At 45.7% G+C, this 27,354-nt stretch overlaps 1 protein-coding gene across 1 annotated transcript in view; it reads left to right on the forward strand.

Moving 5' to 3' along the window:
* The window catches only part of EPHA8 (EPH receptor A8), a 94,898-nt gene that overhangs the window by 25,738 nt on the left and 41,806 nt on the right, over window positions 1–27,354 (forward strand). The window contains exon 2 of the mRNA XM_044278570.1: window positions 10,231–10,295. Coding sequence (XP_044134505.1) covers window positions 10,231–10,295 — 65 coding nt within the window. The remainder of the gene's footprint in view (window positions 1–10,230; window positions 10,296–27,354) is intronic.

Below are 27,354 nucleotides of genomic sequence, written 5' to 3' on the forward strand. Positions count from 1 at the left end.
TTTTTGGCTAAAGCCTACATCAGGGTGAAGCTGTCACACCAAGTGCATTTAACCAGCAATAGTCTGTTCATTTTTTGGCCATATACAAAATCAGGGGCAAGCTGCGCCTGTCACCAAGTGCATTTAACCCTCAATGGTGTGGTTGTTTTTTGGCTAAAGCCTACATCAGGGTGAAGCTGTCACACCAAGTGCATTTAACCAGCAATAGTCTGTTCATTTTTTGGCCATATACTAAATCAGGGGCAAGCTGCGCCTGTCACCAAGTGCATTTAACCCTCAATGGTGTGGTTGTTTTTTGGCTAAAGCCTACATCAGGGTGAAGCTGTCACACCAAGTGCATTTAACCAGCAATAGTCTGTTTATTTTTTGGCCATATCCCAGTCTAATTCTGTCACTAAATCCATACCGGTCACCCAGCGCCTAAATACTAGGCCTCAAATTTATATCCAGCTAAATCTGTCCCTAGTGCTGTAGCTGGGCGAGTTATTTAGTGTCCGTTCAAGCACATTTCTTGTTCTGGGTTGAAATACAATTCCCAATTTAGCAATTTCATAATTTAGTGGTTTCTGCTATATCAGAGCTATTTGAAATCTATCCCTAAAAGGGTATATAATATTCAAGGTGCACATTGGGTCATTCAGAATAACTTCACACACACCCGCTACTGTGTATTTCCAAGTCTAATTCTGTCACTAAACCCATACCTGTCACGCAGCGCCTAAATACTAGGCCTCAAATTTATATCCAGCTAAATCTGTCCCTAGTGCTGTAGCTGGGCGAGTTATTTAGTGTCCGTTCAAGCACATTTCTTGTTCTGGGTTGAAATACAATTCCCAATTTAGCAATTTCATAATTTAGTGGTTTCTGCTATATCAGAGCTATTTGAAATCTATCCCTAAAAGGGTATATAATATTCAAGGTGCACATTGGGTCATTCAGAATAACTTCACACACACCCGCTACTGTGTATTTCCAAGTCTAATTCTGGCACTAAACCCATACCTGTCACCCAGCGCCTAAATACTAGGCCTCAAATTTATATCCCGCTAAATCTGTCCTTAGTGCTGTAGCTGGGCGAGTTATTTAGTGTCCGTTCAAGCACATTTCTTGTTCTGGGTTGAAATACAATTCCCAATTTAGCAATTTCATAATTTAGTCGTTTCTGCTATATCAGAGCTATTTGAAATCTATCCCTAAAAGGGTAGATCATATTGAAGGTGCACATAGGGTCATTCAGAATAACTTCACACACACGCTTCTGTGCATTTCCAAGTCTAATTCTGTCACTAAATCCATACCGGTCACCCAGCGCCTAAATACTAGGCCTCAAATTTATATCCCGCTGAATTTGAATACAATACATTGGGCCAAATAATATATTTGTTGTTGTGGTGAACCATAACAATGAGAAAAACATCTAGTAAGGGACGCGGACGTGGACATGGTCGTGGTGGTGTTAGTGGACCCTCTGGTGCTGGGAGAGGACGTGGCCGTTCTGCCACATCCACACGTCCTAGTGTACCAACTACCTCAGGTCCCAGTAGCCGCCAGAATTTACAGCGATATATGGTGGGGCCCAATGCCGTTCTAAGGATGGTAAGGCCTGAGCAGGTACAGGCATTAGTCAATTGGGTGGCCGACAGTGGATCCAGCACGTTCACATTATCTCCCACCCAGTCTTCTGCAGAAAGCGCACAGATGGCGCCTGAAAACCAACCCCATCAGTCTGTCACATCACCCCCATGCATACCAGGGAAACTGTCTCAGCCTCAAGTTATGCAGCAGTCTCTTATGCTGTTTGAAGACTCCGCTGGCAGGGTTTCCCAAGGGCATCCACCTAGCCCTTCCCCAGCGGTGAAAGACATAGAATGCACTGACGCACAACCACTTATGTTTCCTGATGATGAGGACATGGGAATACCACCTCAGCATGTCTCTGATGATGACGAAACACAGGTGCCAACTGCTGCGTCTTTCTGCAGTGTGCAGACTGAACAGGAGGTCAGGGATCAAGACTGGGTGGAAGACGATGCAGGGGACGATGAGGTCCTAGACCCCACATGGAATGAAGGTCGTGCCACTGACTTTCACAGTTCGGAGGAAGAGGCAGTGGTGAGACCGAGCCAACAGCGTAGCAAAAGAGGGAGCAGTGGGCAAAAGCAGAACACCCGCCGCCAAGAGACTCCGCCTGCTACTGACCGCCGCCATCTGGGAACGAGCACCCCAAAGGCAGCTTCAAGGAGTTCCCTGGCATGGCACTTCTTCAAACAATGTGCTGACGACAAGACCCGAGTGGTTTGCACGCTGTGCCATCAGAGCCTGAAGCGAGGCATTAACGTTCTGAACCTGAGCACAACCTGCATGACCAGGCACCTGCATGCAAAGCATGAACTGCAGTGGAGTAAACACCTTAAAACCAAGGAAGTCACTCAGGCTCCCCCTGCTACCTCTTCTGCTGCTGCCGCCTCGGCCTATTCTGCTGCTGCCGCCTCGGCCTCTTCCTCCGCCTCTGGAGGAACGTTGGCACCTGCCGCCCAGCAAACAGGGGATGTACCACCAACACCACCACCACCACCTCCGTCACCAAGCGTCTCAACCATGTCACACGCCAGCGTTCAGCTCTCCATCTCACAAACATTTGATAGAAAGCGTAAATTCCCACCTAGCCACCCTCGATCCCTGGCCCTGAATGCCAGCATTTCTAAACTACTGGCCTATGAAATGCTGTCATTTAGGCTGGTGGACACAGACAGCTTCAAACAGCTCATGTCGCTTGCTGTCCCACAGTATGTTGTTCCCAGCCGGCACTACTTCTCCAAGAGAGCCGTGCCTTCCCTGCACAACCAAGTATCCGATAAAATCAAGTGTGCACTGCGCAACGCCATCTGTAGCAAGGTCCACCTAACCACAGATACGTGGACCAGTAAGCACGGCCAGGGACGCTATATCTCCCTAACTGCACACTGGGTAAATGTAGTGGCAGCTGGGCCCCAGGCGGAGAGCTGTTTGGCGCACGTCCTTCCGCCGCCAAGGATCGCAGGGCAACATTCTTTGCCTCCTGTTGCCACCTCCTCCTTCTCGGCTTCCTCCTCCTCTTCTTCCACCTGCTCATCCAGTCAGCCACACACCTTCACCACCAACTTCAGCACAGCCCGGGGTAAACGTCAGCAGGCCATTCTGAAACTCATATGTTTGGGGGACAGGCCCCACACCGCACAGGAGTTGTGGCGGGGTATTGAACAACAGACCGACGAGTGGTTGCTGCCGGTGAGCCTCAAGCCCGGCCTGGTGGTGTGTGATAATGGGCGAAATCTCGTTGCAGCTCTGGGACTAGCCAATTTGACGCACATCCCTTGCTTGGCGCATGTGCTGAATTTGGTGGTGCAGAAGTTCATTCACAACTACCCCGACATGTCAGAGCTGCTGCATAAAGTGCGGGCCGTCTGTTCGCGCTTCCGGCGTTCACATCCTGCTGCTGCTCGCCTGTCTGCGCTACAGCGTAACTTCGGCCTTCCCGCTCACCGCCTCATATGCGACGTGCCCACCAGGTGGAACTCCACCTTGCACATGCTGGACAGACTGTGCGAGCAGCAGCAGGCCATAGTGGAGTTTCAGCTGCAGCACGCACGGGTCAGTCGCACTACAGAACAGCACCACTTCACCACCAATGACTGGGCCTCCATGCGAGACCTGTGTTCCCTGTTGCGCTGTTTCGAGTACTCCACCAACATGGCCAGTGGCGATGACACCGTTATCAGCGTTACAATACCACTTCTATGTCTCCTTGAGAAAACACTTAGGGCGATGATGGAAGAGGAGGTGGCCCAGGAGGAGGAGGAGGAGGAGGAAGAGGGGTCATTTTTAGCACTTTCAGGCCAGTCTCTTCGAAGTGACTCAGAGGGAGGTTTTTGGCAACAGCAGAGGCCAGGTACAAATGTGGCCAGCCAGGGCCCACTACTGGAGGACGAGGAGGACGAGGATGAGGAGGAGGTGGAGGAGGATGAGGATGAAGCATGGTCACAGCGGGGTGGCACCCAACGCAGCTCGGGTCCATCACTGGTGCGTGGCTGGGGGGAAAGGCAGGACGATGACGATACGCCTCCCACAGAGGACAGCTTGTCCTTACCCCTGGGCAGCCTGGCACACATGAGCGACTACATGCTGCAGTGCCTGCGCAACGACAGCAGAGTTGCCCACATTTTAACCTGTGCGGACTACTGGGTTGCCACCCTGCTGGATCCACGCTACAAAGACAATGTGCCCACCTTACTTCCTGCACTGGAGCGTGATAGGAAGATGCGCGAGTACAAGCGCACGTTGGTAGACGCGCTACTGAGAGCATTCCCAAATGTCACAGGGGAACAAGTGGAAGCCCAAGGCCAAGGCAGAGGAGGAGCAAGAGGTCGCCAAGGCAGCTGTGTCACGGCCAGCTCCTCTGAGGGCAGGGTTAGCATGGCAGAGATGTGGAAAACTTTTGTCAACACGCCACAGCTAACTGCACCACCACCTGATACGCAACGTGTTAGCAGGAGGCAACATTTCACTAACATGGTGGAACAGTACGTGTGCACACCAATCCACGTACTGACTGATGGTTCGGCCCCATTCAACTTCTGGGTCTCTAAATTGTCCACGTGGCCAGAGCTAGCCTTTTATGCCTTGGAGGTGCTGGCCTGCCCGGCAGCCAGCGTTTTGTCTGAACGTGTATTCAGCACGGCAGGGGGCGTCATTACAGACAAACGCAGCCGCCTGTCTACAGCCAATGTGGACAAGCTGACGTTCATAAAAATGAACCAGGCATGGATCCCACAGGACCTGTCCGTCCCTTGTCCAGATTAGACATTAACTACCTCCCCATAACCATATATTATTGGACTCCAGGGCACTTCCTCATTCAATCCTATTTTTATTTTCATTTTACCATTATATTGCGAGGCTACCCAAAGTTGAATGAACCTCTCCTCTGCCTGTGTGCTAGGCCTAAATATATGCCAATGGACTGTTGCAGTGGTGGCTGACATGAAGCCTGATTCTCTGCTATGACATGCAGACTAATTCTCTGCTGACATGAAGCCAGATTGTCTGTTACGGGACCTCTCTCCTCTGCCTGGGTGCTGGGCCTAAATTTATGACAATGGACTGTTGCAGTGGTGGCTGACGTGAAGCCTGATTCTCTGCTATGACATGCAGACTGATTCTCTGCTGACATGAAGCCAGATCCTCTGTTACGGGACCTCTCTCCTCTGCCTGTGTGTGTGCTGGGCCTAAATATATGCCAATGGACTGTTGCAGTGGTGGCTGACGTGAAGCCTCATTCTCTGCTATGACATGCAGACTGATTCTCTGCTGACATGAAGCCAGATTCTCTGTTACGGGACCTCTCTCCTCTGCCTGTGTGTGTGCTGGGCCTAAATATATGCCAATGGACTGTTGCAGTGGTGGCTGACGTGAAGCCTCATTCTCTGCTATGACATGCAGACTAATTCTCTGCTGACATGAAGACAGATTCTCTGTTACGGGACCTCCCTCCTCTGCCTGGGTGCTGGGCCTAAATATATGCCAATGGACTGTTGCAGTGGTGGCTGACGTGAAGCCTCATTCTCTGCTATGACATGCAGACTAATTCTCTGCTGACATGAAGACAGATTCTCTGTTACGGGACCTCCCTCCTCTGCCTGGGTGCTGGGCCTAAATATATGCCAATGGACTGTTGCAGTGGTGGCTGACGTGAAGCCTCATTCTCTGCTATGACATGCAGACTGATTCTCTGCTGACATGAAGACAGATTCTCTGTTACGGGACCTCTCTCCTCTGCCTGTGTGTGTGCTGGGCCTAAATATATGCCAATGGACTGTTGCAGTGGTGGCTGACGTGAAGCCTCATTCTCTGCTATGACATGCAGACTGATTCTCTGCTGACATGAAGCCAGATTCTCTGTTACGGGACCTCTCTCCTCTGCCTGTGTGTGTGCTGGGCCTAAATATATGCCAATGGACTGTTGCAGTGGTGGCTGACGTGAAGCCTCATTCTCTGCTATGACATGCAGACTAATTCTCTGCTGACATGAAGACAGATTCTCTGTTACGGGACCTCTCTCCTCTGCCTGTGTGTGTGCTGGGCCTAAATATATGCCAATGGACTGTTGCAGTGGTGGCTGACGTGAAGCCTCATTCTCTGCTATGACATGCAGACTGATTCTCTGCTGACATGAAGCCAGATTCTCTGTTACGGGACCTCTCTCCTCTGCCTGTGTGTGTGCTGGGCCTAAATATATGCCAATGGACTGTTGCAGTGGTGGCTGACGTGAAGCCTCATTCTCTGCTATGACATGCAGACTGATTCTCTGCTGACATGAAGCCAGATTCTCTGTTACGGGACCTCTCTCCTCTGCCTGTGTGTGTGCTGGGCCTAAATATATGCCAATGGACTGTTGCAGTGGTGGCTGACGTGAAGCCTCATTCTCTGCTATGACATGCAGACTAATTCTCTGCTGACATGAAGACAGATTCTCTGTTACGGGACCTCCCTCCTCTGCCTGGGTGCTGGGCCTAAATATATGCCAATGGACTGTTGCAGTGGTGGCTGACGTGAAGCCTCATTCTCTGCTATGACATGCAGACTAATTCTCTGCTGACATGAAGACAGATTCTCTGTTACGGGACCTCCCTCCTCTGCCTGGGTGCTGGGCCTAAATATATGCCAATGGACTGTTGCAGTGGTGGCTGACGTGAAGCCTCATTCTCTGCTATGACATGCAGACTAATTCTCTGCTGACATGAAGACAGATTCTCTGTTACGGGACCTCTCTCCTCTGCCTGGGTGCCGGGGCCTAAATATCTGAGAATGGACTGTTCCAGTGGTGGGTGACGGGAAGCCAGATTCTCTGCTATGGAACCTCTCTCCAATTGATTTTGGTTAATTTTTATTTATTTAATTTTTATTTTAATTCATTTCCCTATCCACATTTGTTTGCAGGGGATTTACCTACATGTTGCTGCCTTTTGCAGCCCTCTAGCTCTTTCCTGGGCTGTTTTACAGCCTTTTTAGTGCCGAAAAGTTCGGGTCCCCATTGACTTCAATGGGGTTCGGGTTCGGGACGAAGTTCGGATCGGGTTCGGATCCCGAACCCGAACATTTCCGGGATGTTTGGCCGAACTTCTCGAACCCGAACATCCAGGTGTTCGCTCAACTCTACTCGCATTGCAACCACTGGGAAGCCCACACATATACAGTTCATACTGTACATATTATCTTGTGACAGAGTATTGCAAAACAAGAATTTTCTTTTCAAGGGGTTATGCTATGTAAAACATAAAAATCAGACACCCTATAGTACATGGCAATATCTTTCTAGCAAAGCAAGAACCTGCCCTGTACCTCACTTGGGTCCAGAGATCTCCCCATTCACTGCTATGCTTGCCCTGCCAGATAATCTTCAGCCTGGCATGTCCTTTCTTCTGCTGCTGCTCTATTCCTGAGCATGTTTAACCAGCTCAGTGAGATAGACAAAAAATAAGGAAAAGAACAAACAGCAGGTGGTGCTATACAGATACGCTTTATTGAATAACTCAGTGTCTATACTACATTTTTAATTACATGCAATTACAAAAGTTTTCAGATCCAGGTGCTGGTTTGTAGAATATGTTTCGTGAGACAACCCCTTTAAATAGGGCATCTTGTCACACACATGTATTTAGCCAAGAGGATTGGTAAGTTGGGACACATCTGTACAGTACAGATTTTATATTATTTATGACTGGTATTTAAAAAAAAAGTTAAAAAAAAATTCTCCTGCATTTAACCAATTGTATAATCAGAGCGACCCTTCTTGTGTGGATTACCAGAACATGGTGAGATAGTAGAATCACATATACTACTTATATGACTACAGCTGCATAAGGTCCCATCCATCTGCTCAGAACCATCACTGTTGCTTCCCCCTTGCTCACAACACAAGTGGGTGTCTTATACATCCCTCTTATTATACCAGCTACTCATTGAAAATTTAGGCTAGTCCTAAGGGCATTATCCTGACAGTTCCCTGGTTTTCCCCCTTCAACTCCTGTACAGAAATCTGGCCTTCGATGCAGGGGAGCCACCAGGCTGCTACCTCTTGAAGTTTTCCCAGTGTAGTTGGCATCTGACCTACAGATATAGAGACACCGGTTTGAAGCACTGAAGGATCAGGTAACACTCGTAGTCAGGAAAGTTTAAGGTCAGGGCAGGCAACAGAGAATCAAACTAGCAATCTAGTAACCTGGAGCTCAGGCACAAGGTTCCTAGGGGATGGTGCCTTAAATATCCGGAAGTGACCAGTGATACTATAGGGACGAATAAAGACTTTCACACGCTAGCCCTTTAAGAACCAGGGAGTGTGCGCTTAGAGCAGGAAGACCTGACAGAAGAACTCAGGCCGTGGCCTGCAGCAGAGGGCTTCTTGGTACAGATGCTGGCTGTGAGCACTGCACGTTTCCAAGTCACCTCAGTGTAGGTGGAATCAATTCCCATAATCCTTGCTGACATCATATATGAACCCGGTGTGAACTCGGTCACTGGGTGGGAAAGTTCCGCATTTATATTCTGCATTATTCCTGGAACACGGGCCGATAAGGGTTTAATTATCAATGTGAAGGGAATTGTTCCAAAGGAATCAGAGCCGGCCAAGAAATCTCTTGGGAACCCTTTGAAGTTTTAATCGTGAGCAATTGTAGCCGGAGGGGACAGTTCCTACATCATTGACCGTCGAGCTGACGGCTATGAAGATGTTATAATTAAACATACGTGAGCTTGGACTACGTCCTTCCTTAACCCTTCTAAGAGACCCATCGAGCAAATGCCCCAAATGCCTATGAGCGGGCAGAACAGATGGATAGATAGATGGATAGCCAGATAATAGAAAGCTATGGAATAGATATGAGAGAGAGCAAGAAAGACAGAGAGGGAGGGGAGAGATAAAATAATGGATAGAAATGAGACAGAAAGATACAGTAGATATGAGACAGATAGATAGATAGATAGATAGATAGATAGATAGATAGATAGATAGACAGATCTTGATACCTCTCACTATCAGTAAGGCCAGGTTAACATCTGATTTGCGAACTCTGGCATTCTGATCCAGTCACTGTATCTGGTAGATCTGTTGCCTTTTGGCCAGACAAAACATACTACGTGCAGCATATATGCCGGAAAGCGACCAGATCCGGCGGTGCGCGATTACAGTGAACTCTGGTAGTCTCTTCCTCCACAGGAACAGACTGCTGAAGTTCACAATGCAGATATGAAGGCGGCCTAAATGTTTTGTCCTCTGTTGTTGACAGATCCTGTTGTTTATCTGTCAGTGAATATTTTATCCTCTGTAGGTGACAGGTCTTTTCTGCTGACAGATCCTGATACCTCTCATTGTCAGCAAATGTTTTGTCCTCTGCAGGTGATGGTATCAGAGATCCTGATGCATCTCTCTGTCAGTACATGTTTGTCCTCTGTAGGTGACAGGTCTTTTGATGACTGATCTGGATACAGCTCACTATCAATATATGTATTGTCCTTTGTAGGTGATGGGTCTTCTGTTGACAGATCTGATACCTCTCACTGTCAGTTAAAGTTTTGTCCTTTAGGTGATGGGTCTTCTGTTGATAGATACTGACACCTTTGAAGGTCAGTACATGTTTCATCCTCTGTAGGTGATGGGTCTTCTGCTGATAGATCCTGATACCTCTCATTGTCAGTAAAAGTTTTTTTCCCTCTGTAGGTGATGGGTCTTCATACCTCTCACTGTCAGTAAATGTTTTGTCCTTTAGGGGATGGGTCTTCTGCTGAAAGATCCTGATACCTCTCAAAGTCAGTAAATGTTTTGTCTTCTGTAAGTGATGGGTCTACTGCTGATAGATCCTGATACCTCTCAACGTCAGTACACGGTTTGGCCTCTGTAGGTGATGGGTCTTCTGCTGACAGATCCTGCTGCTTCTAACAGTGAGTATTGATTTCCTCTGTTGGTGACAGGTCTTCTGCTGACAGATCCTAATACCCCTTAATATCAGCAAATATTTTGTCCTCCCCTGATAATTCTTGATACCATTCGCTATTAGTAAATACTCTGTCATCTCTAGGTGACAGTTCTTCTGCTGACAGATCCTGTTGCTTCTTCCTGTCAGTAAATGTTTCGTCCTCTGTGGCATTGTTTGGCTGATGCATGGACAGTAATGTCACCTTTTCTTTCTTTCTTCCTAGTGAATTTATTAGACACAACGACAATTCCTGGGGACTGGGGCTGGCTGACCTACCCCGCTCATGGGGTAAGTACCTTGATACCACTGACCATCACATTCTGCATCTGTCTGTGGAGCCTTCCTGTTTCATACTCTGATGTTACAATGGAGCGATATCTCGGTGTCATGTGCAGCCGCCTGGCGTACGTCTTGTAATGGACAAGGATTCTGAGAGCTCCGGTGGAATTGCTCATAACACTTCAGGTGTAATTGGCTGTAAAATAAGAGTGGAGTTTGTGTGAGGAGAGTAATTGTGGTGTCTGTGTGCAGCCTGCGGGAGGGAGAGGGGGTCACTGAGTATAGGCCTGACCCCTTCATCCTCCTCCTGGGAGACCCTAGTCTAAACAATCGCTGACTCCAGAGCTATTTAAAAAGATATCACAAACAAGTGACAGCAAGGAGACCTCTCATCTTGCAGCCACATGAGTTGGTGACCTCGCAGGACACAGCAGGAAGCATGCTAAATGGCACAGGGAATCTCTCCAGTGAAAGTTTCTTATATGTCAGGTCTGATAAATGCACAATTATTTTTAGGGTTGTCACCGGGTGATAGGACCACATATATGTGTCTAGTGATGGTGCTCTAGGATATACTGTGCTGAAAGATGGACACTGGTACCATGTGTATGACATAGGGCTAGTTATCTATCACCTCTTCCAATTATCCAGTTCATCTAGTCTCGCATCTCCAGCAATATTAGAAGCCCTCCAGTCTATTCAGTGATCTTCATTTCTGGTGTGAAAGGGTTAAAGAGGTTTTATGATAGTAGAGGTGATTGGCGGGGGTGTCAGGATTCAGAAGGCCATCAATCAGCTATTGATGGCCTATCCTGAGGATAGGTAATCCATTTTGTACTCCTAGAAAACCCCCTTTAATTTATACTGTTCTGTCTATATGATATGTGAGGTCTTCAAGTCCATTTAATGGAATAGCAAATCTTTTTGACCATGGGTAGCCCTTACCGCTATGCCCTGATGACTTTTATTAGAAGTGGCGAGACCACCGGAAAATTGAAAAAAGTTGCACTTTTTAGTGCAAATATTAGCTTTTTTAACATCATAAAATTGCCCCCAAATGAAATGGCAAATTCCTTCCCAAATTTTCATGAAGTCCCAAATCAACGAGAGGGAAATGCTTGGATACTGAGCCCTAATGTAGGAGACTGAAGCCACAAACTAGGGAGGTACGGTTGGTAAGAGTCAGTTATGACTAAGGACTAAGTCTCTGAAACGTGTTAACTGGTGTAGGAGTGTGAGGTATGATCCACATGCTGTAATTTTGCTACCACGAAAAAAGAGACAAGCGACACAACAATTACTTTGCAGTGCTGGAACTTCATTTATTATTGTTTTGCTACCAAAGGACTCTTTTACCTGTTCCGTGCACAGGGGCTGATTGAATCTACCAACGGTGAGCTGGAAATTTACTATGGATGGTTGGTAAGAGCCTGCTTCTAAAGGGGAAAATTTCTGTGGTGAAGCCATCATGAATCATGATGTGACAGGTAAAGGATAAGTGAGGCTTTAATAAAAGGGGAGGTTGATACCAATAGGAAGATCATGGATGGTCATTATATGGTGTCTACTGGAGCTGTTGTTGGTCTATGCACTAGTTAGGCTTGGTGCCTATTCCACTTAGAGGAGCATGGCGTATTTTGGGCCTTGATAGGTTGAAATATCATTACAAAGTTGGAGTAGAGGCTAAGAGACATGATTTGGGTCTGTGGAGAACTTTGAGGAAAGTAATTTGGCCTATTGATGAAGGGGACTACCGCTGTAGCACCACCCTAAACAATTCTCGTGACGCCTTCTCCTGATCTTCATAACTCCACATCTATGTGTTTGGATTCTACTCAGAATACATTAGGGGCATCATTCTATGGTGACAGCACAGTGACAGCTGTGAGGGAGAAATATAAGTTAAGTATCTGGCAGAATAGGCACATTAAGTAACGTTCATTATGATACCTAACATACATCAGGCACACGGGACTCTGACTGATTTTTGCAGCCTTCACTGTCATGTTGAAGATGACATCGGGTCCCAGCATAATAATAGCTCTAATGAATAATGAAACAGATGCTAGAAAGCTGATGACAGAAACAATAGAGGCTGGCTGGATGAAGAGGCGCATCAAGCAGTGAATTGGACATTGTGTCACGTCCAAGCACAACACATGAAGATCTTCGGCACTGTATGAAAAAGCAAACATAGCATCGGTAGACTGGAGGTAGACCCTAAAGATAAAGGCTGATGGAGGAAAGAGGCTGTCTACAATATATCCAGTCTGAAGTCCCATTCACTTGGGTGCTGATCAGCTGAGCGGTCATTGATATGATTGTTCATTTCCAACCATTGCAAATGAGCTGTGCCCATTTGATGGCTGATCAACTTGGTATGTTAGTGATCGTCACTACATATGGGCAGAATATCTGCCTGTACAGAAGGACGCACTAGACCATGACCACCAGTTTGGTCTTCAAATCCTCACCAAGTCCATTCTGGTGCTCTAGCATCTTTCCTGAGCCCTTGGAGCAGCAGCTTTGTTGCTCCCATCTAATGCATTGACCTTAATTGAAGCCATAAGAAGAGGTTTGATGCAGACGGAATTAGAACCTCCCCTTGTTAATTAATATGTCCTCATTTGCGTCTCGCTAGGGGATGTTATCACGATGGCAGCAGACGAGACAGACCGAAACTCATTTATTAAAAAACACTTCAAACTAACAGGGAGGAATTGTGGATGAAAGAACGCCAGAGAGAGCAGGTATTTGGGCTGCAGATATGAAGCTGATCAAAATCTCACCTTTTTCCGTAGAGTTGAGAAGATGGCTCATTTAAGGCAAAAGGAAATTCTCCCCGAGTCTCCCATCAGGACGTGAAGGGCTTTTTGAAATCCATTAATTAGTTTTTTTTTTTTATTATGTTTTATTTTAATGTGAAGAGTAAAACATCAAAAGACCCTTCCATGTGGTTCCCCGAGTCACCGGATGAGCGCCTGCTCCCTGAGAAATTTACATTTTCATACTTCTGCTGAGGTTACACACAGTTTGTTAGATGTCACCTCTCTAGATCTAAAGGGGGGGGGGGGGTGTTGAATATTTTCCACACATTGTATGGGAACAGATGAGATTATCAAGTACCTTGCAGTCACGATTAATGATTGTCACTCGATCACAGGCAGCTAGTGTTTAGTGTATCACTGAGCCTCCAGTAACTGTGCTCACATGAATCATTTATGGGGGACACATCTACGCTGATTGCCATCGGTTCCTGTTTCTACAATAGGTTTCTTTCAAACCACTTAAACTTGTCCTTTCCAAGGATCTTCTTAACATGTTACATCTTTAAGTAGAAACCCGAGAGGCAATAGTATTAACACTGAAAGACATCTATCTGGCTTTGTTCTCCCAGGAACTTCCATGAAAGCTACACAACAAACAAAAATGTAGTTTTCAAAGCACTAGAAGACTTTCGCAAGTGTCCATTTGAGGGTCACAGTCACTCTATAGGAAACCTGTGGTGAAACAGATTCTTCTGGAAATAGATGAAAATCTACTCAGTTCCTCTATGGATCTCAATGTAGCATATAAAAAAAACATGAAATCTGGAGAACTTTCTGAGGAACCTTACCTGCCACCATAAAAGATGATGATGGGGGCTGCACTAAATCTGCTTGAACCAAATTTTTCAGCTTTTCGTACATGCTTCAATGTTAACGTCTTAGAATAAATGAGCTGTTATGTATATGATTGTGACAACAGTCATGGCTGTACCAGGAAGTAGCCCATGAGAACTCAGGGAGAACATACAAATTCCATGCAGATGTTGCCCGTGGCCAAATGGGAACACAGGAACTCACAGCTGCCAGTCAAGAGTGCTAAGTTTTGGGCAATTATGGTATCGGTCTCTGTAGTTGTCTTGCAAAATTTGCATGCCGACAAAATGTAAATGTAAACATCTCCAAAAATTGTGCCATTGCTAGGCAACCCACTATCATCTGCGGGTGCCAATTAACATCTGTGGAATCCAGTATTAGGGTTACAATGTAAAGATTGGTAAATAAGCTATTGCCTCTATTTGTGGACAGGACATCTGAAGTTTATTTACCATGGGCCAATGCTAAATTGGCAGAAGAACACATTCCAGGACCAGAAGGTATAGACAGCTCATATTTAAAAACTGGACTAACCCCAGGGGGCTATACTAGGACCATTACTGCTTAACCTGCTTATAAATGATGCATAGGTTGGACTTTATAGCACTTTGTCTGGAATTGCAGATAGCATGAGCTCCATAGTGTTGTAGCTATTGTTCATAATGTCATAACCCAAGATGACCTAGATAAAATGGCCACCTGGGCAGCAACATGGTCCAACAATAGAGATGAGCGAACTTTAAAAAAATTCTATTTGGCTGGTTCGCTGAATTTTTCGAAAAGATTTGGTTCTATCTGAATTTATTTGCGGCGAATCACGTAAAAAATAGCTATTTCCTGTCTGCAGAGAGCCTGTATAGTGGTGTAGAACACTGTGCCTTGCAGTAACACACATGGGGAGTCTGCTGTGGTAGTGAAATAATACTGTGAGTCAGTATGACATGTACATGACAGGCGTCGCTCTTAGAATCACTGCACACTTCACTTATTTGGGCAGTTACGGGGCCAAAAAAAATCTGCCTTACAGGTGTTTTGTACCCACTCCTGCTTTTGGCTACCAAATCATAAGCAAATTCTGATGGGACCATATAGGCCTTATAGCTGCTACACAGACAGGATCCACTGTGTGTCTCATTTTTCCTTCCTTCTGAAACATCAGGAGAAGAGTCAAATGAATGATGATGTCAACCAGGCCAAAAAGGCAAAATAGTGGCCCATTCATGGAGTGGGGAGGGTGGGAGAACAGCTTGAGAAGTCCACAAAGTGTCCCAATGACATAGTGTTGAGGTAGCAGCAGCATGAGGAGACCACAGAGTGGCCCAGTGACATAGTGGTGAGGTGGCAGTAGCAGCAGCATGAGGAGACCACAGAGTTTTCCATTTACATAGTGTTGATGTGGCAGCAGTATGAGGAAGCCACAGAGTGGCCCAGTGACATAGTGTTGATTTAGAAGCAGCATGAGGAGGCGACAGAGTGGCAAGGTGGCATATTGTCAAGGTGGCAGCAGCAGCAGCATAAGGAGGCCGCAGACTGGCAAGGTGACATAATGTTGAGTTAACAGCAGCATGAGGAGGCTACAGACTGGCTAGTTGACATAGTGTGGAGGTGGCAGAAGCATGAGGAGACCTGATGGGTGAGGTGGCAGCAGCATCAGGAGACTACAGAGTGACCCGGTGACAGAGTGGGGAGGTGGGTGGCAATAACAGTACCCGCTGATGATGGTGGGTGTAAGAAGGATCACTTGGCATCAGATGTGTGGCATCAGGCAGGTAGCAGCATCAGAATAGTAGCTGAGGCAGGTAGCCAGAAGAAACTCGTCTCTTTTGACAAGGTTTGGGTGAGGCAGCATGGATGATCTAATCTGATGCATCAGACGCTGGTGGGTGGAAATCCTGGCTGATCCACGCCTGATTCATCTTGACAAAGGTCAGTCTCTCCACATTTTGGACAGGTGAGTTCTTCTTGGGGTAACTATGGCCCCCGCCGCACTAAACACCCGCTTTGATGCCACACTACTGGCCGGGCAGGACAGCTTTTCCAAGGCAAACTTAGCCAGTTGCGGCCACAAATCCAGTTTGTCTGCCCAGTAGTCCAGCAGATCTTCAATGTGGGGTGGCAGGGTGCTGTCCAAGTATGCCACCACCTGTTGGTTCAGGTTCTGCTACAGGTCTAGCTGCTGCTGGTGAGTAGTTTCTTCACTAGGCGGGTTAAGAAAGCTGCTCATCATCGACTCTAGACTCAAGCTGCTTCTGATTGAGCTGGTACTGCTCCTACCCCCCCCCCCCCCCGCCACAGCAATCATGGCAGTGGAATGAGAGTGCAGAGGGCCCCCCCGGTCAGACCTGCTAGAGGAATGGCGATGGTGCAGATAGGCAGCGGCCAACTGACTACATAGGATCTCTCTATAGTAGTTCAATTTGTCTTCCCTCTCAGCGGATGTAAAAAAAAGGCCCCCATTTTGGACCAGTAGCAAGGGTCCAACAAGGTGGAGAGCCAGAATTCATCCCTCTGCCGAATGGTGACAATTTGGCTGTCACTACTCAAGCAAGTGAGCATTCAGAGAGCTATTTGCGCACGTGACTCAGAAGGACTCACTGCATACATTTCCACTGCATTCTGCCTTGGTGTGCCTGGGTGATCTGCCTCATCTTCCTCATCTCCCTCTTGCTCCTCCAGCTGCTCCCGCTCCTCCTCTCCTGTCACCTGAGTAGAAAAACACCCATTTTGCTATACATTGCTTGTGCTCCAATGTCCTCCTCCTCCTCCACTTCAGCCCTCACAGGGCTCATGTGGCCATGAGATATAGGCGCCTTGTCTCCAGTCCCCTGCCCAGCCAGATGTACCAGCATCTGTTCCAGGATATGAAGCAGTGGAATGATGTTCTTAATCCTGTAGTCCTGGCATCCCCAAAGGGCCTGAGAAAACGGCAGGTGTCTCGCATGAGCTGTCACTGGCTGACATCGAAGTTACACAGGGGAGTACTCCTGCTTGCTTGGGTCATCAAGAAATCTGTTCATATAGTCGGTCCAATATATGGAGGGTGGAATTCCAATGGGTGGAAACGTCGCATATTAGCCTATATCAGGGGATCCGGATCTGCCGCTGCAGCTCAAGGAGGGTGTGCTTGATGGTGTACGAGAGGCTGAAGTGCATGCAAAGTTTCCTGGCCATTTTCAGAATGGGTGGAAGACTTCAGAAACCGCTTGACAACCAGATTTAAAATGTGCGCCATGCAGGGCTCATGGCTCAGCCCTCCTTGACGCAGTGCCGACACCATGTTCTTCCCGTTGTCGGTCACCGTGTTTCAGATTTTGAGTTGTTGTGGAGAAAGCCAGGATTTGATTTCTTGATGAAGGACACGGAGCAGTTCCTCCCCTGTGTGATTCCATTTGCCCAGGCAAATTCGGTGTAGAACAGCGTGACACTGCCATGCCCTGCACATGTGGTATGCTGGAGGAGCACTGTGAATTGTTCCTGCAGTGGAGGCTGAGGACACAGTGGAGGATGAGAAGGCAGAGGCGGACATTGTCTCAGGACCAACAGCGTGAGATAGTGGAGGCGTAAGCGACATCACTTGGCCAAGTTGCTGGTTTGGCTTTGCAGGAACCACATTTACCCAGTGGGCCATAAAGGACATATATTGTCCTTGACTGTAGTTACACTCCATATGTCGGCACTGCCGTGCACTTTGGCAGACACGGACAGGTTCAAGGACTGGTCCACCTTCTGTTCTACATATTTGTGCAGGGCTGGTACTGTCTTTTTGGCAAAGAAATGACAGCTAGGGACTCTCCACCTCGGCTCGGCACAAGCCATCAGTTCTCTGAAAGGTGCAGAGTCCACCACTTGGAAAGGGAGGGACTGCAGCACCAGCAACTTGGCTAGCACATTCAGCTTCTGTGCCGTTGGATGAGTGTACGCATACTGTTGTCTCTTGGCAATCGCTTCGGTGATCAATTGCCGACAGAATGACTGATGAGGAGTAGGAAGGCGAGGAGCAGGAGCATCAGGACCAGTAGATGATGGAAAGGACAGACAGCTCCTTTCGGTTGAGGTGGTGGAGCCTTGACTGCCTGAAATCGGGTGCGTGCCACTGGGTGATGCAGCGGTTGCTGCGGCAGGCTGAACCACCACATTGGAGCCATGGTTCTCCCAGGCCACTTTATGGTGACACTGCATTTGTTGATGCAGGGCATTGTTGCCAACATTGGCACCCTGGCCACGCTTCACCTTCTGCCAACAGATTCGGCAAATGGCCATGTTCATCTTCTCCGGCAGCTTAACAAAAAACTGGTAGGTGATTTTACCTCTAACACTCCATACTGACTGACTGCTACCGCTGCTGCTTCTGTGAACCCCTGCACCACTACTTTACAGGCAGGTAGGCTCCTGTGAAGCGGGTAGTCTACCACGGTCACGTTTGGCTCACAGCTCCCACTACTGCCACCGTGTTCATTCCCGGCCACGCTGCCTCACGGGCAAGCGGCCACCCTCTTCTCCTAATGATGAAGCCCCTAATTCACCCGGCTCCCAAGTGCGATCATCATCATCATAGACTACCGTCTGCACGTCACTGATGTCCTCCTCAACGGTCCCTGGGTCAGGAGCCTCACCGCTCACAACACCAGCTCCCACGCCACTCTCCTCATCACTACTTGCCCGCCTAGCAGAGGAAGTGGTGGATATCTCCTCCATCTCTTGGCTAGCCAGTAGCTGCTGACTGTCCTGTAGTATCTCGTCCTTGCTTTATAGTGGAGTTGAGCCCACAGCATATAATACTTCTGTGGCTGAGGGAACAGAAAAGGACAGAGGCAGGTTGAGGACGGGTGAGGGCACAGGGCCTGCTCCCGGGCCATACCAACTAAGGGTTGTGTCTGACGAACCCACCGACTCTTGGCTGGGGGTGTCTGATGTCACTTGGGACGAAGTGGATGACCGAGTCAACCATTCAAGAAACGCTGGTTTGCTGGTCAAGACACGACCGCTAGCTGACACCGGGAGCTCAGGCCTCTTGCTGCGACTCCTGCTGCCACTCTCCCTTACTCTGCTGCGACCTGTGCCTGCGCCAGAAACATTTAGGCCTCTGCCCCTCCCCTGTGCAGGGCCTGGCACTTCTCTGTCTGACATACTGTTAGATCAAATAAGTAAATAGAAAGGAAATTAGTACACCCCAAAAAAGGCTGTAATTTTCTCACTTCACCACACAACGGCTAATAAGCCCTTTTTTTGCCACTAATACATGCCAAAAAGGGCTTTAGAACATATAACTGCACCGCTGAACGGCAAATACTTTTTTTTTTGCCATTAATACACGCCAAAAAGGGCTGTAATTTTCTCACTTCCCCACACAACGGCAAATAATACTTTTTTTTGCCACTAATATACGCCAAAAAAGGCTTTAGAACATATAACTGCACAGCACAAGGGCTAATACACTGTTATACCCTGTTAATGGCTGTATCACACAGCACTTGCACCCCAATAAAAAAAACTTTTTGCTGGAATTACAGAGGTATCATCTATTGCAAACCTAAAAGCAGCAGTTTGGATCCCCAGTCAGTGCAGCAAGGTGTAATAGGATTGTTCCTATTAACTAGGCTGTGACCTCCCCTATTGGACCTTGTTCTGCTTCAATACTGTGGAATAATTACTCCCTATCCTTTCCCTACACTTCTAATGATCTTTCCCTGAACTTCTATTCAGCAAAATAAAAGTTTTAAAGTCTTTCCTAGCACTTTCTCTAGCGTCTGCTAACATCTCTCCCTGCACTAAGTACACTGTAAAATGGCTGAATCCAAGATGGCTGAGGCTATTTATAGGGCTGTGACTTCACAGGGCTGGCTGGCTGCTGATTGGCTGCATGCATGGCATTGTGGGTGATCCCTCGTTCCCAGAGTTCTTTGCTCCATGTCCTAAAACATGCAGCAGCCATTTTAGGAAAAAATGTGATTCGTTACCACGAAGCGTCAGGAAATTCGGATTCAATTCTAGTTCGTCAACTTAGATTCGCTCATCTCTATCCAACAACATGGATGAGGTTGAATGGTGATAAAAGTAAGGTTACATATTTAGGCTAACGGAGAAGGATTTTGGTGTACTTGTTGATAATAAATAGTGTTGGGCGCGAATATTCGAATCACAAATTTTAATTGCAAACTTTGCCACTTTGCAAACTTTAATTGCCACTTTGCGAAGATTTAAAAAATAGTGTTATATATTGTTTATTCGTGAATATTCTAGATTTTTTTTTTCATCCGAACCCATGATCCCTCCCTGCTTCTTGCTTGTGGACCAATGAGAAGGCTGCAATGTCTTTGTCTGAGCTTAGCAACCAATAGGAAAGTTGCCTTCCCCTTACTATATAAGAACCTCCCGAGCAGCCATTTTCTGCTGTTTTTTGAAGTTCTGAGACAGACAGCAGTGTTATTGCTGTGCTCTGTGCTTTGCTGCGTCATTACATTAGATAGATAGTTAGCTTATATAATGCAGAAAGTTAGTGGGAGATAGTCAGTGTAGGTTAGATAGTGATATAGTGTAGCTGATAGGTTCTGCTGTCCATACATACATGCTACAGACATAGTGATGTCACAAGTTCACAACAATACTTAGTGCACCAATCACTAATATGCAGTCAGACCTGCTAAAAGGTGAAGTTGCACGTATTGCGCAAAAATATGCGCATCACTAATTGCCGATTTGCGCAATCGCGAATATATTGGAGCACTCTATCTGCATATAATGCTATTGTAATGTTCTGCCGTGCCAACCATTTTCTCCAGTCTCAGGAAACTTCTAGCAGCTCAAAAAATTTTGCAAAAGTGACCCACGCCTGTATTGCACTCGCAATACGCGCATATTTCACAGCCAATTTTCACATTTAAGAAAATAATTGCGAATTCTCGAATTTGTGAATTTATGACGAATATTCGCGAAATATCGCGAATTCAAATATTGCTCATCACTAATAATAAACTAAATTATGGCATGCAATGCCAGTCTGCTGCATCAAAATCCAACACAATGTTGTTTTGTGTAAGAAAAAGGCATGTCTTCTAGAGAATAAAAGTATTATTTTACTCCATATAAAGCACTGGTGTGACCATATCTTGAGTAGACAGACTAGTTTTATTGGCAAGTCCATAAATTAAGATATCAGAGAGCCGGAGAGAGTTCAATGAAAGGTAAGCAAATAATTGAAAAGTAGGGAAGATCTCAATTGCAAAGAATGGTTGTTGAAAGTAAATGTATTTATCCTACCGAAGAGTAGTGTTGATCACGAATATTCGAATTGCGAATTTTTATCGCGAATATAGGTACTTCAAAAATTCACTTAGAATATAGTGATATATATATTCGTAATTTCGAATATTCTAGATTTTTTTATTGCTAATTTTCGTAATGCAAATTTGTATCGCAAATTTTTCAATTGCCGAGTAAAAACATGATTCCTCCCTGCTTCTTGCTTGTGGGCCAATGACTCATTGGCCCACAAGCAAGAAGCAGGGGGGAATCATGACTTTAAATAGGAAAAATTATGAATATTCTAAAAAACAAATGTATAGCACTATATCGAATATATTAGTTTTTTTGAATATTCGTAATATTCTAAAACAAGAATATATAGCAATATAGCGAATATTCGGAAAAAAAACTAATGTAGAGCAATTCAGCTAATATAGTGCTATATTCTTCTTTGTCTAATAGTTGTAATTTTTTTCTCATCTGAAGTTCAGATTGGAAACAAATTTCAACAATTGAAAAAAAAAGATTATAGCACTATATTAGCTAAATTGCTCTATATTAGTTTTTTTTTTCGAATATTCCCTATATTGCTATATATTCTTGTTTTAAAATATTACGAATATTTGAAAAAAGAATATATTCGATATAGTGCTATGACTCATTGGCCCACAAGCAAGAAGCAGGGAGGAATCATGTTTTTGCTCGGCAATTGAAAAATTTGCGATAAAAATTAGCATTACGAAAATTTGCATATTACGCAATCATTACCGTGTCGATTTTTCGAGTAAAAATATCGTAGTATATAACTAATAATCAAATTTGCGAATATTCACTGAATATTCTACTAAATATTCGCGAAATATTGCGAATTCAAATATGACCCCTGCCGCTCATCACTACCGAAGAGAAGGTGAAGGGCGTCCATTCAAAAATCAATGCTATAAATTTTCACAGGGTTACTGATTATGGATAAATAAAGTGCAATTTCATCACAAAGTCCAAAGTTACAGAACATTCTGCCACTGGATGTGGTAGTGGTTGATAGTGTGAAGAGGTGTAAGGAACGATTAGAGATCTTCCTTGTAAAACATAACATTCAGGTCATTGAATGTTGGTCCAGGGATTTGTCCAGTGTCCAGCAGTTGGCAGAAAATAATTTGTGAGTATAAAAGCTTAAACTTCATGGATTATGCCTATTTTCAATCCTCAATCTATGTACTAATGAGAGGCCGCTGTTTCTAAAGGACTTCCATCTTCTCTCATTGCTCTCACATAGGTCTTTCAGGCAATCCATTCATAGATAAGGGAATATGAGGATCTTCATGGTATAGATTAGAGATGAGGGAATAGATTCCTTAGAATCGAAATTCAACCTGAAGTTTTGAAAAAAGTTTCTTCAGATTGGTTTGGGTAGAATTTTTCGAGAGAGAGAGAGAGATTTTCCATAATTTGTGTAGAACCAATTCGTACCCAAAGTGAATTTCCTGGCCAAGTCGAACGAATCGAACAGAAACAAATTTTGAGAAATCTGACCATCTCTAGTATAGATAGTGGATTTTACCATGAAAAAAGACTCCTCAAGGATCCGATCTCATCTCAGGATCCTGCACTGAGCTCTAATACAGCCACCATTGTAAAGTCTTTCGAGATGATTCTCTTTCTACCATCGAGCCTTGTAGACTGTGTGGTTGGGAGGCAAGATTATGATTACAGGTCAGAGCTTCTTCATCTCACAAAGCTGTTTTGAGTCTTTGAATATTCAAGTCAGTGGCTAGTCATCTAGGACAAGAAACGCGCCAACGCTGCCCCTAGTATCCTCTTTGCCCTGTACTTGGTTCATTTCTAATTATAGTGGCATGTGAGGAGAATGCTTGGAGCGTTGTCCGCTCGGCTGTGGCTCTGCATGCGCCGGCTCCACACGATTTTCTGTTGTGCTTGTTTGTGAGTCTGTATTAAATATGTGATTATTTTTCTGCCCGCGGCCATGTGTAACGGTGGTGAGTCTCCTCAGCTGTAATTAGCCCCTCTGTCCGGCTGCACGGCTTCATTTCATAATACATTTTAGGAGAATTCACCTGTAAAATATGTGAATCAAATTAGCTTCATGAATCTAATAACAGATAAGAACTTTTCTGAGGGATATGCACAATATTGCAGCTGAAGATAAATAGGACTGGATGATTTCCAGACGTCTGCTCTGTGCTTCCAATTCTAATGACATGACCCATGAGATGATGTAAAGCTCAGGAGCTCGCTCTTGTGGCTGGGTGCGTCGTAGTCCAGTATCTAGAGGTTCCAGCTACATGAAGAGAAGAGTAGTGATTTTTAGTCATCTTTAATGCCATGATCCTGACTAAGGGGCATAACTACCATAGTGGCAGACCATGTGTCTGCTATGAGGCCCGGGGAAAAAGGAGGCCCAGTCTTAGTTGGGTTCATCCCCTCTTCTTCTGCAGGTGAAAACTTGGTCAGGACTCTACCCTCTAAAGGAACAAGTTTTAGCAAACAAAGCAGTGGAAAAATGGCCCAAGGGTCATTGAAAAGGGTTTAGGCAGAAACCCTTCTGTCTTGTGTGGGGGGCCTGGTTTGATCCTTGCTATGGGGCCCTTACTTCTCTATGTACACCACTGTCCTGACTTATTATATCAGTAGGTCCTGGTTGTTGGGAATGATGTCCCTTGAAGAATTTTCATGTGTGTTCACTCCTACTTAAAATTCTTTGGCTGGATTTCGCAAAACCATTTTATACTGTACCACAGATGCAAAGACAAGGAGACATAAAGGCCATGCTTGGTATTGAGGCTCACCCGCTAGGCCACGTGACCACTGAACGTGATCTCACTGGTCTAAGAAGACGCCACGGCACTCACCTTAGGTCATCTTTATCAGAATCTTGGAAAACCTTTTTATCAGGCTTCTGTCATCACGAACATTGTTATTAAACGTTCTGACTTCAGACATGTGCCAATGTCAGCTGAGACTAACAGTCTTTGTCCCTTATTTCTTTGTGCCTCCATTTTTGTGAAAAATTAACTTTTATTTTATGCAAATGAGCCTCTAGGAGCAATGGGGGTGCTGCCCCTACACCTAGAGGCGCTGTTCTCTTTCCTCTGGCCACGCCCTCATCATGCTGATTGGCAGGATGATGTGAACACTGCTGGCCCTGTTAATCACAGTGTTGAGAGTGTGGCCAGGGGAGGGAGAACAGAGCCTCTAGGAGTATGGGCAGCACCCCCATTCCTCCTAGAGGCTTATTTGCATAAAATAAAAGTTAATTTTTCACAAAAATTGAGGCACAAAGAAAGAAGGGGCGAAGACTGTTAGTCTCAGCTGACGTTGGCACATGTCTGAAGTCAGAACGTTTAATAACAATGTTCCTGATGACAGAAGCCTGATAAAGAGGTTTTCCAAGATTCTGATAAAGATGACCTACCCTAAGGTGAGTGTCGTGTCCTCTTCCTAGACCATTTTTCACAAAAATGGAGGCACATGGAAAGAAGGGACAAAGACTGTTAGTCTTAGCTGACATTAGCACACGTCTAAAGTTGGCCAGTTTAATAACCATGTTCCTGATAACAGAAGCCCTTTAAGGGACAAAAAAATCAAAAGTTGTAAATGGTACGTACTCAAAATTGGATAAAGTCAGCAGCAGGGTGCCTAGGTCCAATTCTCTGTAATCTCTTTATTATTGACTTTGTGGATGGGATTGAAAAGTGTTAGTTTTTGCTGATGACAAAACTTTGTAAGAGATTTAAAACTCACCTTGATTGCAAAATTTTACAGAGAGACCTAGATAAGTCAGTGGCATGGGCGAGACTGTGGCGGACGAATTTGAACAGGGTCTTCTGAGAGTTTTGTAATGATAAACTATCCTCTGGATAGGTCATCAGTATCTGATCGGTGGGGGTCTGACACCTTAGTGCATAGCTATACGCACCCAGTCAGGCCCACTCCCCTTAGTGCACCCACACGAAGTTATATCTACATTGTGGCCCCTCACAGTAGTTATAATCACGTTGTGCCCCCTCAGTAGTTGTGTCCAGATTGTGCCACCTTCATAGCAGTTATGTCCCCATTGTGCCCTCACTATAGATATGCCCACATTGAGCCCGCACAGCAGATATGGCCACATTGTGCCCCTTCACAATAGTTATATCCATATTGTGCCCCCACTGTACCCACTGTAGTTATGTCCACATTGTGCCCCCTTCATAGTAATATATCCATATTGTGCCCCCACAGTAGATATGGCCACCTTGTACCCTCACTATAGAAATGCCCACATTGTGCCCGCACAGCAGATGTGGCCACATTGTGCCTCTTCACAGTAGTTATGCCCACATTGTGCCCCCACTGTAGATATGTGCACCTTCTGCTCGTACAGTAGATATGCCCACATTTAGCCCTCACAGTAGCTTTGTCCCCTATTTCAGTAGTGCCACCTCTGTTAATAAAAAATAAAAATAAAAACTTAAATACTCACCTGGGCTGTTCCCCTGATGATCAGAGCACATCCTGCACTTCCCAGCAGGCATAATGAGGTCACAAGCACATCTCACTTACTGGGCTGTGTAGGAGAAGCACAGGCTGATACCCGGTCCTGGACGATCCACCTACACAGCCCAGCAGAGTGATGTGTGACCCCATTGTGCCTGCTGGGGAGCACCGACAGTTGAGTTGAATGGTAAAACAGCTCCCTGCTGCATCCTTGCAATCCACTGTCTCTGCATCCTAAGGATGCAGAGACAGTTTAGAGGGGGACATACTTTGGCCCGACTGGAACTGTCCAGCTGGATCCAGAATGGTTGGGAGGTGTGCATCTCTATTTCATTATCCTTTGTTGGGGTTTCCTTATATGTTTTATTGAAGAAAGTTCATTTCCGTGTAATTATCTGCAGCCATAAACTTATCTTTTACACTGATTTTCTGCACATTCCACACTCCGTGGCTGTCCCGAGGAGCTTGGGTGAAGCCTTCAAGATTCAGATCATAGATCTGAAGTCGCTTCGGTCAAAACTTTGTTTGAATGCTGTACGGAGATTCGTCTCCATACAGCATTCAATTGTATGGGCTCCGGCGAGGCAAAGTGAGTTATCACAGAAGTCTCGTGAGACTTTGGTGAATAACTTTGGGATTTAATTTTTAAACTTTAAAACCATTTTAAAACATGGATCGGAAGTCAGCTTCGGATTCATGTTTTAAAATGGCTTTAAAAGTTGAATAATCAATGGGCGAAGCTATTCTCCGAAGTAGGGAGCAAATCGACTTCGGATCTAGGATCCGAAGCTCGATTCGCTCAACACTATCTTACCGTAACTAGTTGTAACTAGAAGCATAATTTCCTCCCGTAGAGCAAAGAAGAAGATTTCTTTTGTGCTATTTGTTTTTGTAAATGTTTGGTGCTTTTTCTTTTCAAGGATAAAATGTTAATAGGCGTTTTGCTCCAGGCACTACAATTAATGTATTAAACATGTAAAAATCTCTGCCTGGTTCTACCCCCACCCCGGCGCAGGCAGACAGGCCCATCTTATCTGCATCTCACTTAATAAGTCAGATTGATATCACTAATTCAGCGGTGGGAGACACATACCTATTTACTGACTGCACAAACAGCGCCACATAAGCCCCACTACTCGCTCCCTGTTTATAGGCTTAAGAACCATACCTGCTGTTCCGAGCTCATTTCGTTTCCAAAACAAGACATTTACGGCAAGGCTGATGCTTTGAAATAAGCATATCATTATACGAGGATTGAGTGAACAGTCAGACCATGATTAATCCGCAGAGATGTCTGCCCTAGCAATGTCTACACCCCCCTTAATAGACCAAGTGACTCTACTGTTAACAAAACAATTGACGCAACCAAACCCCAGGCTTTTGCTCCCTGCCTTTTTTTTGTGCCAAAGATGAAGGTTGCAAAACCTTTCCTCAGATCCATTTGCTGGAGCCTCCTGATATTTCCATGGGGAAGACTTCCCACCTGTACTAGCTGGATGTGTGCGATCGGGGATTGGAATCCTTTATATTTATTTTCTGCTCCCAGCCAAAACCTTAACACTAACCATTAGGAGACACATATCATGATGGCCATACACATGAGGTTAAGGTCGGCCGGGATGGTCGATTTCGGTCATTTTGTCCAACTGTTGTTTGAAAAACTAGGGGGAACGATCATTTGCCATGGC

Source organism: Bufo gargarizans, chromosome 2, assembly GCF_014858855.1.
Source record: "Bufo gargarizans isolate SCDJY-AF-19 chromosome 2, ASM1485885v1, whole genome shotgun sequence".
NCBI classification, from domain to species: domain Eukaryota; kingdom Metazoa; phylum Chordata; class Amphibia; order Anura; family Bufonidae; genus Bufo; species Bufo gargarizans.